The 12,337-nt window shown below is 34.1% G+C and overlaps 1 protein-coding gene across 1 annotated transcript; it reads right to left on the bottom strand.

Annotated features, from left to right (window-relative positions):
• Window positions 1-6: 6 nt before the first annotated feature.
• LOC100542148 (sperm flagellar protein 2) lies at window positions 7-10,978 on the bottom strand. The gene is made up of 6 exons (XM_019610357.1): window positions 10,714-10,978; window positions 9,969-10,048; window positions 8,396-8,612; window positions 3,320-3,508; window positions 2,296-2,483; window positions 7-878 (listed from the first exon to the last, which is right to left on the bottom strand). Exons 1-6 carry the CDS (start codon window positions 10,903-10,905, stop codon window positions 686-688), a joined length of 1,059 nt encoding a protein of 352 aa, XP_019465902.1. The 5' UTR covers window positions 10,906-10,978; the 3' UTR covers window positions 7-685.
• Between the last annotated feature and the right edge of the window lie 1,359 nt (window positions 10,979-12,337).

Below are 12,337 nucleotides of genomic sequence, written 5' to 3'. Positions count from 1 at the left end.
TTTGTTGTTTGTTTTTTTCTAAAAAAACCATCAGTTAAATTGTAATTTGGAAAATACTGTACAATAGTTTTTAATTAAAACAGGACAATATTCACCCTTCATCTTCCACTTCTGAAATTATAAAAAGTATCATAAAGTTGAAGAAACACTTTAAGGTACTTTGTATCCTAACAGAAGGTCTGCTAAAATATTAGCCACTTAAATTAATTTTTATAAAAGCTGCTGTCTGAGAATAGATCACCCAAATCAATAATTCCCATTAAAAAACTTTTATTCAAAATTACTGGGATTAAGACTACCAGGTTTTATAACAGATACTGTATTTCTTCTCATTTGTTTTTGCTGGCTGTCTCTTCTCACATTTTCAAATGCGGTAGCATTAACCACACTTTCAAATTCCAACTGGCTAAAATTAATCACACAGTAATTTCCTTGTTTATCTTACACACTGAGTAGGTAAATACATTTAATGTTATATGTAAGCATTAATTTTTAAATGTTTTAAAATTGCAGCAACTCTCTGCTGCTACTAACATTCAGAAGAGCCATATATTTCCAGTAGAACCTCATGTAATGAAAAGAAAATGCATGTCAAATTCTGACGTCATAAACTACTGAAAGAAGAAAATGTAACACTACAACAAAATTTTTACAATTATGAACAATCAAGGTATATTATATTCCATTATGGCCTATCTGTTTCATGTACCTTGTATTCATCATAATCTTTTTCATCTAATAGATCCATTTTATTCAACTCTGTAAGTTGTTCTGGGCTTGGTTCACTTGGCAAAGGTTTAATTGAGGCTTTTTCATATATTGATTTTCCATTAAAAAATAATTCCTTCCAATCACAGATCAGTTTTAATGGAACTTTGCTGCAGTAGAAAACAAACAAAGAAACAAGCCTGAAGGCATTCCAAAACAAAAAATAAAAGCAGATAGACACCTGAGAACAGTGAACCCAAATTTATAAGAATCACAATCACGAAATATGGATATGCTCAACTAGATATGGTTTATAACGCTTTCTGTAATTGCTACAGCTTTTTAGGGGGAAAAGCATAAAAACACTTACTGTGGTAGCTTACTTGTATTACAGCAGTGTTTTTAACAGCTTTGCTGTACCTAAATTAATTGCTCCAAAATTCTATTCTCTTCTGTGGATTAAAGTCTCCCCTCACAAAAAATCTATACTTTTTTTGTTTTCTTTCTGGAAGCTAAAATTTATTCAGCACTGTACCAACCATTAAAATCTTTCTTTTCCTTTACAAAGGAAAAATATTCATCTGAAACAAAACAAACTGCATGAAGTAAAAAGTAATTAAACAATTATTGGTATTGCTAAACGCAAACATGACACTAACATCTTCAGATGCTAAATCCTATAACTGTTTAAATTTGACAAATGCTCAAAATGTTCTATTTTGAATAGAACTAGATTTTCTTTTTTTTAGTAATTGCTGTAGATGCATATTGCAGCTTTAAATAACCTACCTGTTGTTCAAAAATAATTAAATAGTGTCTAGAGTGACTATTTCATGAAATACTTACTGACTGTAAATATAGGTAATTTCCACGAACTATAAACATATCTATTTCATATGGTTACAGTTTTATTATTCAGTACACAATTACACCAAAAGCAAGGAACTTTAGGCACACTTTTTCTTATTCTGTAGGCTTTACCCCATAGTCTAATCACTGGATATTAATGAAAGAACAAGAGCAATTGAGAACCGAAGCTTCCATCTCATGGAAGGCAGCCATGTGGAAGCTGTGCACTGCCTTTTTAGGATTTCTCAGAAAACCTGCAGCACTGGGGCATGTCAGAAGAGGGAATCACAGCTCGTAGGACTCAGAATATTTTGGACTGAGCTATTACTTTTAAGACAGTATAGGCAGACTGATGTATATTACAAAATTAATTCTGTTTATATTATATTGGGTAAACATTCAGCCAGTGGAGTACCTTAAAATGAGATGAGCACTTTCCAGTTTTTAACTTAAAAAAAAGGAAATTTCTGCATGTAAATGAAAGTCAGTATCTCCACGAGTCATAAGAAATGAGGGTCCACTAGTTCAAGTTAATTGAATTTTCAAGGAATTGAGGCCTTAGCACTAGTTTGCCCAGTATCAGTGAATCCTCATTTTTTCACATTAAGAAATTCAAGCTATCATTCAAGATTTCTGGACATCCACATAAAACATTACTTGTGCTTAAACCAGCATGAATCATTAAGTCTAACAGCTACCTAACACCTGTTAGTTTTGCCTAACAGCTACCATACTCACTTGTTTGTCAGTACTCGAAATTCTGCTATTTTTGTTGACAAATCAACAATCTGGTCAATCACTTCCCAACATATGGAATAATGCTTTTTATAACGAGTCTGAGCTCTTTCAATGGCAATTTTCTCATGACGCTCTCTTTCCTTGACAATTTGTTCTTCACGATCAATTTTTTCTTGTTTTGCAAGAGCCTAGAATTTTTTTAAAGAGTACATCTGAAACTGCAAAGAAAATCAAACTGCAAAAATGCACAACTGTAGATAAAAAAATGAACTTGCTCAGTTAAGGTTAGAAATGAAAACAGATCCTCACCAGAGATGAGACAGTGAACATTAACATACAATGAAATCCAAAAACTTCTATCCATTGTGTAATTCCCAATTTTTTTGCTTTCTAACTAGGAAAATATGGTGAAATAAAGGAAGTATGTTATTTCCTCTTTCATGACATGCATTAAGAACATATTCAGTGCTTAGGAGATAGAGAAACATAAAATGATGCTGTCTACTCTTCCTAAGGAACAACAATGCAGATGCATTGGTAAAGGCTGAGTTTCACTGAAAACGATGTGGAATACTTAGAACATGTGACAAGCAGTTTAACTCAACAGATTCTGATCTGCAAATAATTTAAGATTATTGGTACCATTTGACCTTTGAGAAAGATTTTTTGCCCTGGTGGAGAATTATGAGTAATTTGTGTGATGATGTACTTCTTTTGGCCAAAACTGTACTTAAAAAAATGTAGTAATCCATACCTATAGATTCTGAAGGAATTTAAAGCTGGTAATTGTTTTTGGCAGGAGCAAAGTAGCAATTCTACACATTATAGCCTGCTGGGGGCATAGCACTGGGCAGTTTGTCACAGGATTATGAATTCTTTTATTATTATTTTTTTTAGTAATAAACTTTAAGCCCAAAGAAAAAAACTTTGTCCCTAGAAAAACTGAATTCTAACAGCTGACAAAGCAAATTCCACAGGTAGATAGTGTAATGCTCCCAGAGCAACTCAAGGAATAAATATTTACCGCCTCTCTGTCAAGAGCTTCCTGGAACTCTTTAAGTCGTCTTTCTTCATACTGCTTTTCCCTGAAAATTCTATTTTGTTTTAAGACCTCTTTCTCGTGTCGAACATGCATGAGTTGAGCAGCAATTCTCCGCTCCTGCTGAGACTGTCTCATGAGCTTGTAAATAAGTTGTTCCTCCTGGTAAATCTCCTAAATTACATATATTTTAAAAATATCATTAAGGACAGGTTACAAAGTATTTCATGGACAAGTCATCACTATCTCATAAGAAAAATGAATGAAGTAATACAACAGCATTTACTTGCTAATTTGATGCCTATATCCAGAATAACATATGCATTCACAGGTATTGTTTATGTAAAATGTACAAGAATTGTAGAACAATTAAGTGAATTTTGAATACATCTTACAGATACACCAAGCATAACTACACTTGTTCAGAATAACTCAACTGTAAAGAAATAGCAATATATTTCAAAAAATTCCTTTTGAATGGAAATATAGATCCATTCCTTGAATTATTAATTGGTCGTCATTTCACTTATCCACCCTTGCTTTCCACCTGTTCCGATTCTCACCCGTACTCTGATAGACCCTTGATAAGTCTACTCTTCTACAGGTTTGAACTTCATCCTTTTCTCTTGAGACAATTATCTCCCCCACCTCAAAGACAGGGGAATCTGGGGAAACATTTCAAACATAGGAAAATGCAAGTCTTCTGGGTAACAGTTTCAGAGTTCTCAATGGCACAGAGTATCACATACAGAATGTCTTACTCAATGATTTAAGAAAAGCATTCTGAACCATTCCTTGAAGCATGGTCAGTGTACATCATGTACTGTGAAGATTGTGGATTATTACTTTTCAAAGTTCTTGGTAAAATATAATAGTAACTTTTCACTACTGTACTTCTTTCATGCTGTCACAGGTATCTTAATGAAAGCTTAATCTAACCTGAAGTATCTTAACGAAACCTAAAGTTTAGTTCCACTATCTTCAGTGTCCAGAACTATTTCAGAGATGTAATCAAAAGCATTAGCTTGCCTTTCAAACTCTATTGCTAAATATCACTCCTATGGCAGAATTTTAGAGAAAACTTTGGATTCTCTGGAATTCTGATTCTGATTTTGTAAAGAAAAAACTGCTATAAATTTTAATTTCAAATTTGAGGACCTAAACTGGAAACTGATTTCAAGAAATCTTTCTCAGAACAGAGAAATAGGGTAAAGCCAGTCAATAGTAGAATGAAAAATAAACCAAAAAAAAGTATTACTTCTATTTTTTTTAATGTTGTTTATTTTTCATTAGCTTTTAGTGTTTGAGAGAGGGTGGAACACACTATATAAGTGTTCAAATTCAAATGAAAATTCAAACTTTGTTGCATATTATCATATTTCATAAACAATGCAACCAAGTACTCCGTATGTCTTGTAACAAAAATCAGCAAAACTGGGTAATTTTAATTGCAATAAGAAGAACAAAAACTTTTTAATACATTTAAATCTTTAATGTTGACATCTGAGAGAAAACAATATTTTTCAAACAAAACTTTCCATATTTTTGAGTTCCTTTGTCATTGTAATTGTTATAAAAAGTATATCCCAATTAAATACTAATGACTTGAAAAGACTAACCACATATGAAAATCCCTCAGTGCTTTGACTACTTTAGACAGAATGTAAGCTTTGCATTCTTCTTCCATGTCACAGTATTTCATGACAGTGCACTAGTTTTAATGGAGAAGAAATTATCATGTGGACATCTCAGGCTTTAATCCCAGAGAGTTTCAACTGCATCAAAGACTATCCCCCTACAAAGATTATGGCAAGATGAAAGTCTAATTCATAGTGTACTATTATGTACATTATCATTTCGTATCATCACAGATGCAACCCTAAAATGGAAACCAATTTTAGATGCACTTTGCATTTTCATATTCATGCTATGTGTCATTTGATACATTTCAGGTAAGCAAATTAACCAATAGCACTGCCTACCAAATAGTTTATATCTGCCCATTTGTCTTCTATATTCATCAAATCCAGGCAATAAAAGGAGACATCATGCTGCCTCAGTTCTACCCACTGCTTCTTCTGACTCAATACTTCATTAAGATTTCAAAAAAGAAGTTGTGCAGACTTTTCTGAATTGTTTTTCTTTAGTGACAGCTGTTTATCCCTAGCCATGGATTACTACTCCCTCAAGAAGTGCTCCACTTGAGAGAGATGGATGCTTAAATTCTAATTTATAAAGGATTGAAGAAGCCATCCATCAACTCTACGGTGCAAAGTGATGGGTCCAATGAGAAATCAAAGCACCTTATCTACTAGTATATGTTCTTTATAAATGAAAAAGGAAGATTATTTGCTAACTGGAGAGTAGAGAATTTTGATATTATTCTAAATAATCAAATATTTTGACACAAGGAGTAGGCTTGGAAAGTGTCAGCAGGAAATGTTTAAGGAATAAAAAAATCTGAAAAGTGAATTAGATCAGAGTATAAATTAGAAACATGGAATCATGGAATTGTCTAAGCTGGAAAAGACTTTCAAGATCATGAAGACCAACCATTAGCCTGACCTACTAAGATCCATCACTAAACCATGTCCCTTAAAGTCACATCCACGTCTCTTAATTATCTGCAGACAGCGATACTACAATTCATAACATCAAACATAATTTCAAAACAGTTCTTATTGGATGGAGGGAATAAAGCAGTGGTACCTTACATGCAAACAGTGACAAAACTAAGGCTGAAAAGCTTCAAAACTTCTGAGTGTACTAGGAGACAAAACAAAAATGGTAGTTTCATTTTTGTATCTAATATTTTACATCTACTTCTCCATAGAGGGTTCTGATATGTCTGAAGAACTAATAAATATTGTAAATGAGATCTGTTAGAAACTATTTAAATTTTTTCTAAAAAACAATGCACTTTTTTTTAAACCTACTTGAAACAACAGTGGCATCCAGTGGTCAAACATTAATGTTGTGTTTATGTTTCATGCTCATACATGCATTACTGTGTTAAATTATCCTTTCCCAGTTTAATTTAATCACAAATGAAACTATTCTGTCTTGTTGTGTTCTCATAAGATTTATGACCATATCTTACCACTTTGCATACATAAATCTATTTGGTTGACAAGAAATAATCTAGTAAAAATTAACTTCCTCTCCCATTTCCTTCTTCTCAATATATTGCTGACAGTAATTTCCTGATAGCTTTTGAAATTCAAAGAGAAGATCTAAACAAAGCATTTAAAAATAATGAGTACTTTTAACAATAGTTAGTTGAAATGGTGCAAATTAAAGATCCAGGTAAGATGAAACTATGTTACTCTCAAACACTTCTATTTCCTGCCTGTAAAAATCTGATTGGTATCATAACATACTCCACTGAAAGGAACACCGTGTAATTTTTAAGATTCTTGCTCCCAGGCTCAGATTTCTACTGGAGTTCACAATGTACCAAGAAAATTGGAACAAGATTATTTTAGAAGAGATTTATAGGTATGGACATGAAAAACCACTGGAGCACTCTGAAGACGTAAAGTACACGTCTTAATGAATTATATCAAATACATGACTCTAGATGATCTGATGGCCTGTGTTCAATTTTTATGTGTTATAGTTGAAATTCTGACTTCAATGACCACAGTTTCAGCTTGCAAATCTTTTTTGGTTGAATATTTAAAGTATTTTTCAACTACTTTGTGTATTTTTTTTAATAATCTTTAACAAAAGAAAGAAAAAAAACAAATTACTTCACATTTCTCTAAATCAAGCTGTATGTCATTTCTGAACTTTCACAGAATTCCAACTAGTTACTTCTTCCTCTCATGAAACAAAAGTGACAATAGATTCTTTTAGCTGATCAGGCTACTGTTTTGGTCAACTGTTCACTTTCCTTCTAATTCCTGCAGTCTATGACTGTTACTGTCTCTATATCAGCAATAATTTAATTATCAGGAAGTTAGGGACAGTATCGTTACCTTTGTCCCGCTTTGGAGCCCTACTGGAGACAGTCTTGTAATAAGCAAATTGCAGCACCTCCTTTAAATCAAACTGGCAAAGTTTATACTGCAACGAGAGGTGGACTAGTTGTCTCATCAGGATAGCTCTGGCTCACTTTGCTGGTTTAAGGCTGTACTTAGCAAATGTCAGTGGTTATCAGAACCATCTCAGAACCATTAGGTTACTAGGGTTGTACTGGGGCTGTGACAGCTGATGGAAGTTTTGGCACTACAGTGATTTCAGTCAACAAGGGTGGCAAAATTTCTTCATGACCTATGCATATTAGAAAGAACATTCTCTAGAATCTCTGTCTCTGAGAGTTCAAAGATAACATGTGTGAATAGATTCTTAGTCTAAGCCATTACAGGTGTTCTTAGTTTTTTGCAGAACATGAGTGTGCAAGAGATACTGAGAAGTACTGTGACTTCTATATGTCTAACCCAATGCAGGACAAGATTCAAATGAAATAATCTGCAACAGCCATTTTTTGACAGAGTGGAGACATCTTCCCAGGAAACACATTCTATTCTATAATATGCCAGAAATCAAAGCTCTGGTGTGCAACATGAGTATATAAAACATCCCATTGCACAACCATTTCAGAAGTCATACAGTCAAGACAAAAATATTACATTACACATTTGCAAATACAGGTTTTAAAGTGAGTAATGTCATATTTGTTGTTTTTTAATGTGTACCTTCTTCAGTCCCAGTAAACATAATGATAATTTAAAGTTCAAATGTTATTATTGTTTTGAGGAAAATAGCAGGCAGATCTACAAGTGATTTTTAATCATCTTAGTTCTGTTTTCATTTGAGGCTTTATGTTTTACAAGGATAAAGTATTGCACAAATATAGTAAGAAGGAATTGAAAACCTTTTCCTTTCTTTTTTCTTTTTCCAAGGAAAAACAAGGCATAAAAGTTCTTTTCAGAGAAAAAGTATATATACCACCTTTTCTACCTTCCAAATGTTATTAAACCCTCCTAAACAGTGTTGAGTTATACTTGCAAACAAATACTTAAGTTACTAATTGTGTATGTGTTATACTTCTCTCACCTCTTCTGTTTCATGTGCTATTAACTGTTCCATTAACATTTTACGACGTCTCTTTTCTCGTTGTTCTCTAGCAAATATATCTTCCTCCGAATGTTTTTGAATTTTTCTTACATACTCATCATCTGAATAAGTAGGTAATAGCTCAGTTGCTGCCTGTGCTGTAGTTTCTAGGGTTATTTCTTGCAACTTCTGTGTTTGCAACGATTCTTGTATTTCACTGATAAAAAAGATTGAATAGAAGTTCACTGGCTTTATAGAACTTACGGTTTTATAGAGATATTTTCATGAAGTTGAGCACAAATCTAACATATGCACAACAGAATTATCTTGAATAGTAAAGTTAGTGAGTATTGAGATTACTCCTTGATGCTCTTGTGCACCCACCAGTCACTGCTGAGACCAGAGGAGAGCTCCAGTCCTTACATAACTAATTGTCAATTTGTTCCTTTGCCAATATTTAATATAAAAAACAAGTTCTGCAGAAATACAAAATTAGGATCATTTGCAGAATATCAAATCAAGATAGGTTACTCTTTAAATATATCCATACACTCTGAATGCACTTTCTCTCATAGTTATAAATCAGGTTTTGCTTTTGTATAGAAGTATTCCCAGCTGTATACCATCTTCTCAGAATATGGTATACGTACCACTAAAGGTGATAGAATGGTTATTCTATCTACATTTGCTGTTTGTACAATAAAACTCTAAGGAAAAAGTTTATTTTGAAATGTATTACCACATATCTACGAGGGCTGTTCTGAAAGTAATGCCTTCTGCTTTATTGTGTTGGTTGACAATGTCACTATATTCACATTTTGTAGTCATGTGACAGATAGCAGCAGAGGAGCAATCTGGCAAAATGGCATCTGACATGGAAGTATATATGAAACAAAGATATAATTCAATTCCCCAATGCGGAAAAAAAAATGCACTAATTGACATCCATCAAAGTTTGCTTAACTTGTATAGAGACAGAACAGTGGGCACAGTAAGGCAGCAGGTGCTGCATTTCAGCAGTGGTGGCAGTGGGTCACTTCTGCTGGTGCAGATTTTTACAAACACAGCATGCAGTCTCTTGTTGATCACTGGGAGAAATCCATAGGTGAATGGTGGAGACTGTGTTGAAAAACAGCAGCTGAGAGTTTGCTCTATCAGATAGTATTATCATGCTCTTTGTTGTAGTTTCCCCAAAAAGAAATAGGAGGCATTGCTTTCAGGTTGACCTATATACATCCAAAACGATTCCCTACTTTCTGCACATCTGATATTATAGACTCAATGATTGTAATAAACAGATGCACTTCATGTCCTTTATTGCCATATAAATGTTAAAAAGGACAGAAGGAAGGTTAAGCTATTCCTACAAAAATTATAGGTTAAAACATTGTAACAGCAGAAGGTGGAGCTTGAGTAGTTGCAGCACTAGCAGGAGTATAAAAAACCTCTCACAGGAGAATTAGTTTAAGCAAAGAAAGACCTTACAGTTTCTTCAAGTAGCTGTCTGCATAGATAGCAGGCACTTACAGTTAAGGTTCTGTCTAAGTTTAACAATCTAATACTCAAATATTACCTATCAGTGACTTGGCTGTGTACTTCAAAAGCATTTCCTACAATGGACTTCTCAAACTTGTTAATCTCCTTGTAAGTGTCCTAAAGAAATAACACAAAATTTAATGCTTCTTTTCTCTTTACAAAGCATCATAAGGGAGCTTCAACTATTCACAGATTAAGTAATAGAGAATTAGTTTGGCATCATGTTAGTTCAAGAGAAAAAAGTTTACACTGAAAACATATTAAGCATTAGATAGATAAAAAGAAAGGCAAAGCTGTTTCCTTCTCCTACTTTCCATTTCCATTTAATTCCCCCTTATACTAGCTATACCTATGGTCACCATACAAAATTCTGTTCTTGCAGTCCATTTACAGGGTAAAGTCAACTTACATTGGACTCTAGCAATTCATATATTTTCTCTAATCAGGGATTTTTGAAACAAGATATTCTGTGCTATGTTCTGCTTTAGTTTTAGTACCTTGAATTAGTCCCTAATAATTACTAAATTAACTCTGTTTATATGCTCTATTTTTAAAATAATGTTTCAGTTTATTCAGTAGCAACTTTCTCTTCCATCAAAACAAAATTTTCCTATGTAACAAATGTCAGAAACGTATTTTGCAAAATTTTCACTGACTGAGGCTACTGTGTAATTTTAAGAATTACAGTAGGTGATACAAGTACAGAATTATTAACTGTAAATGCTCCTAAAAAACTAACCTTTTCCAAATTCATACAACTACTTTTAACAAAATACAGTTACCTCCACTTCTCTTTTCTTCTTTAGCAATTTTTTCGCTTCATTAGCTTTTAAGGTGTGGCTTAGTGATGGCTTTGGAACCCGTATAACAGCTGCTTGAATCTGGGCCATTATTTCATTTTGTCTTCTTCCTATGCGATGCTGAATATTCAACATCATGTGTTCAGATACTTGATTTGAAACTATGTATGCCATATACTTCTAATATACCATCTATTTATCTATGAAGTAAATGTAACTAATGTAACTGACTCATAATGAAGAAACATCATTGAAGTAAAAAAAAAAAAAAGGCTTGATCAAACGATTTCTTTTTCTTAAATGAGGCGTGTTGGCTTCATTTTGTCTTAAAGTACAAGTATAAAAAAATGGCACATCCATGCAGGTGGACCAGATGATCTCTGTAAGTCCTTTCCAGCTGAACTATTCTCTATTCTATTCTAGTTAGAATAGAAGAAAGAGTGTGGTATAACAGAAGCACATCTGTAAAGAAAAGCAGTTTGCATTCAGTGCCTAAGAGTCATTTGAGAGGTTGTATTAAATGCTAGCCCTTGTTTCAGGTAGAATTCATATCAGAAACTAAGAAACATACATACTATAAGGTATCAACTCTGAGTCTTAGGTGATCAAGTACAAAAATTGCATGTACTGCTAAATTGCACTACAGGTACGTGACAGTAAAAACCGAATTGTGTTGAAAAAGCATTTCCCTATAAAGATTCAAAGAAAGTTAAAAAGTAAATATAAACTGTAAAAGGATTTTTTATTATTTCAAAAATTTACTATGAAAAGGTTTTGGGATATTGCTCACATTTTCTTGTGTAGATACATGAAAATTCATTTTATTTTTGAAATCTTTTTCTTGTAGTGGCAACAGAGCATCTAAACAAACAAAACAACTCTCTTAATTAGGTTCCCTGTGAAAAGGTATCTGAGGGATCTGGCTGATGGCAAGTTGAAGCTTAGTCAATAGTGTTCCCTGAAGCCTAAAGGGCTGACCATACCATGGGGTGCCCCAGGCCCAGCACTGGCACCGAGCAAGGGGAAGGGTTGTCCCACTCTGCTCTGTACTGAGCAGCTTCAACTCTAGCACTTGGTGTCGTTCTGGGCACCGCAATACAAGAATGTAAAACTATTAGAAAGCATCCAAAGGCAGCTAAGATGATGGGGAAAGGTCTTGAGGGCAAGACATAAGGGGAGTGGCTGAAGTCCCATAGTCTGTTCAACTCAGAGAAGAGTAGACTGAGGATAGGCCTCATGTGGCTTACAGCTTCTTTATGAATGCAGAGGTCAGGGACCAGAGCTCCCAGTACAGTAGTCATGGCATCATGCTGCCAGAGTTCAAGGAGTGCTGGGGCAACACTCTCAAGCAAAGGCCTTCAATTTTGGCTTGCCCTGTGTGGAGCCAGAAGTTGAACTCTAGGACCCTTTTGAGACACTTTCAAATCTGGATATTCTATCATTCTGTGATTCTAGTAATACAAATTACATATGCAGCATAGGAAGTTCCACAAATCTGTGCAAGAACTTCTTTACGGTGAAGGTGACGGAGCTCTGGAACAGGCTGCCCACGGAGGACATGGAGTCTCCTTCTCTGGAGATATTCAAGACCCGCCTGGACACCTAC

Source organism: Meleagris gallopavo, chromosome Z, assembly GCF_000146605.3.
Source record: "Meleagris gallopavo isolate NT-WF06-2002-E0010 breed Aviagen turkey brand Nicholas breeding stock chromosome Z, Turkey_5.1, whole genome shotgun sequence".
Classification (NCBI taxonomy): Eukaryota; Metazoa; Chordata; class Aves; order Galliformes; family Phasianidae; genus Meleagris; species Meleagris gallopavo.
Note: the sequence above shows the minus strand (reverse complement) of the source record. Positions and strands in the feature narration are given on the sequence as shown.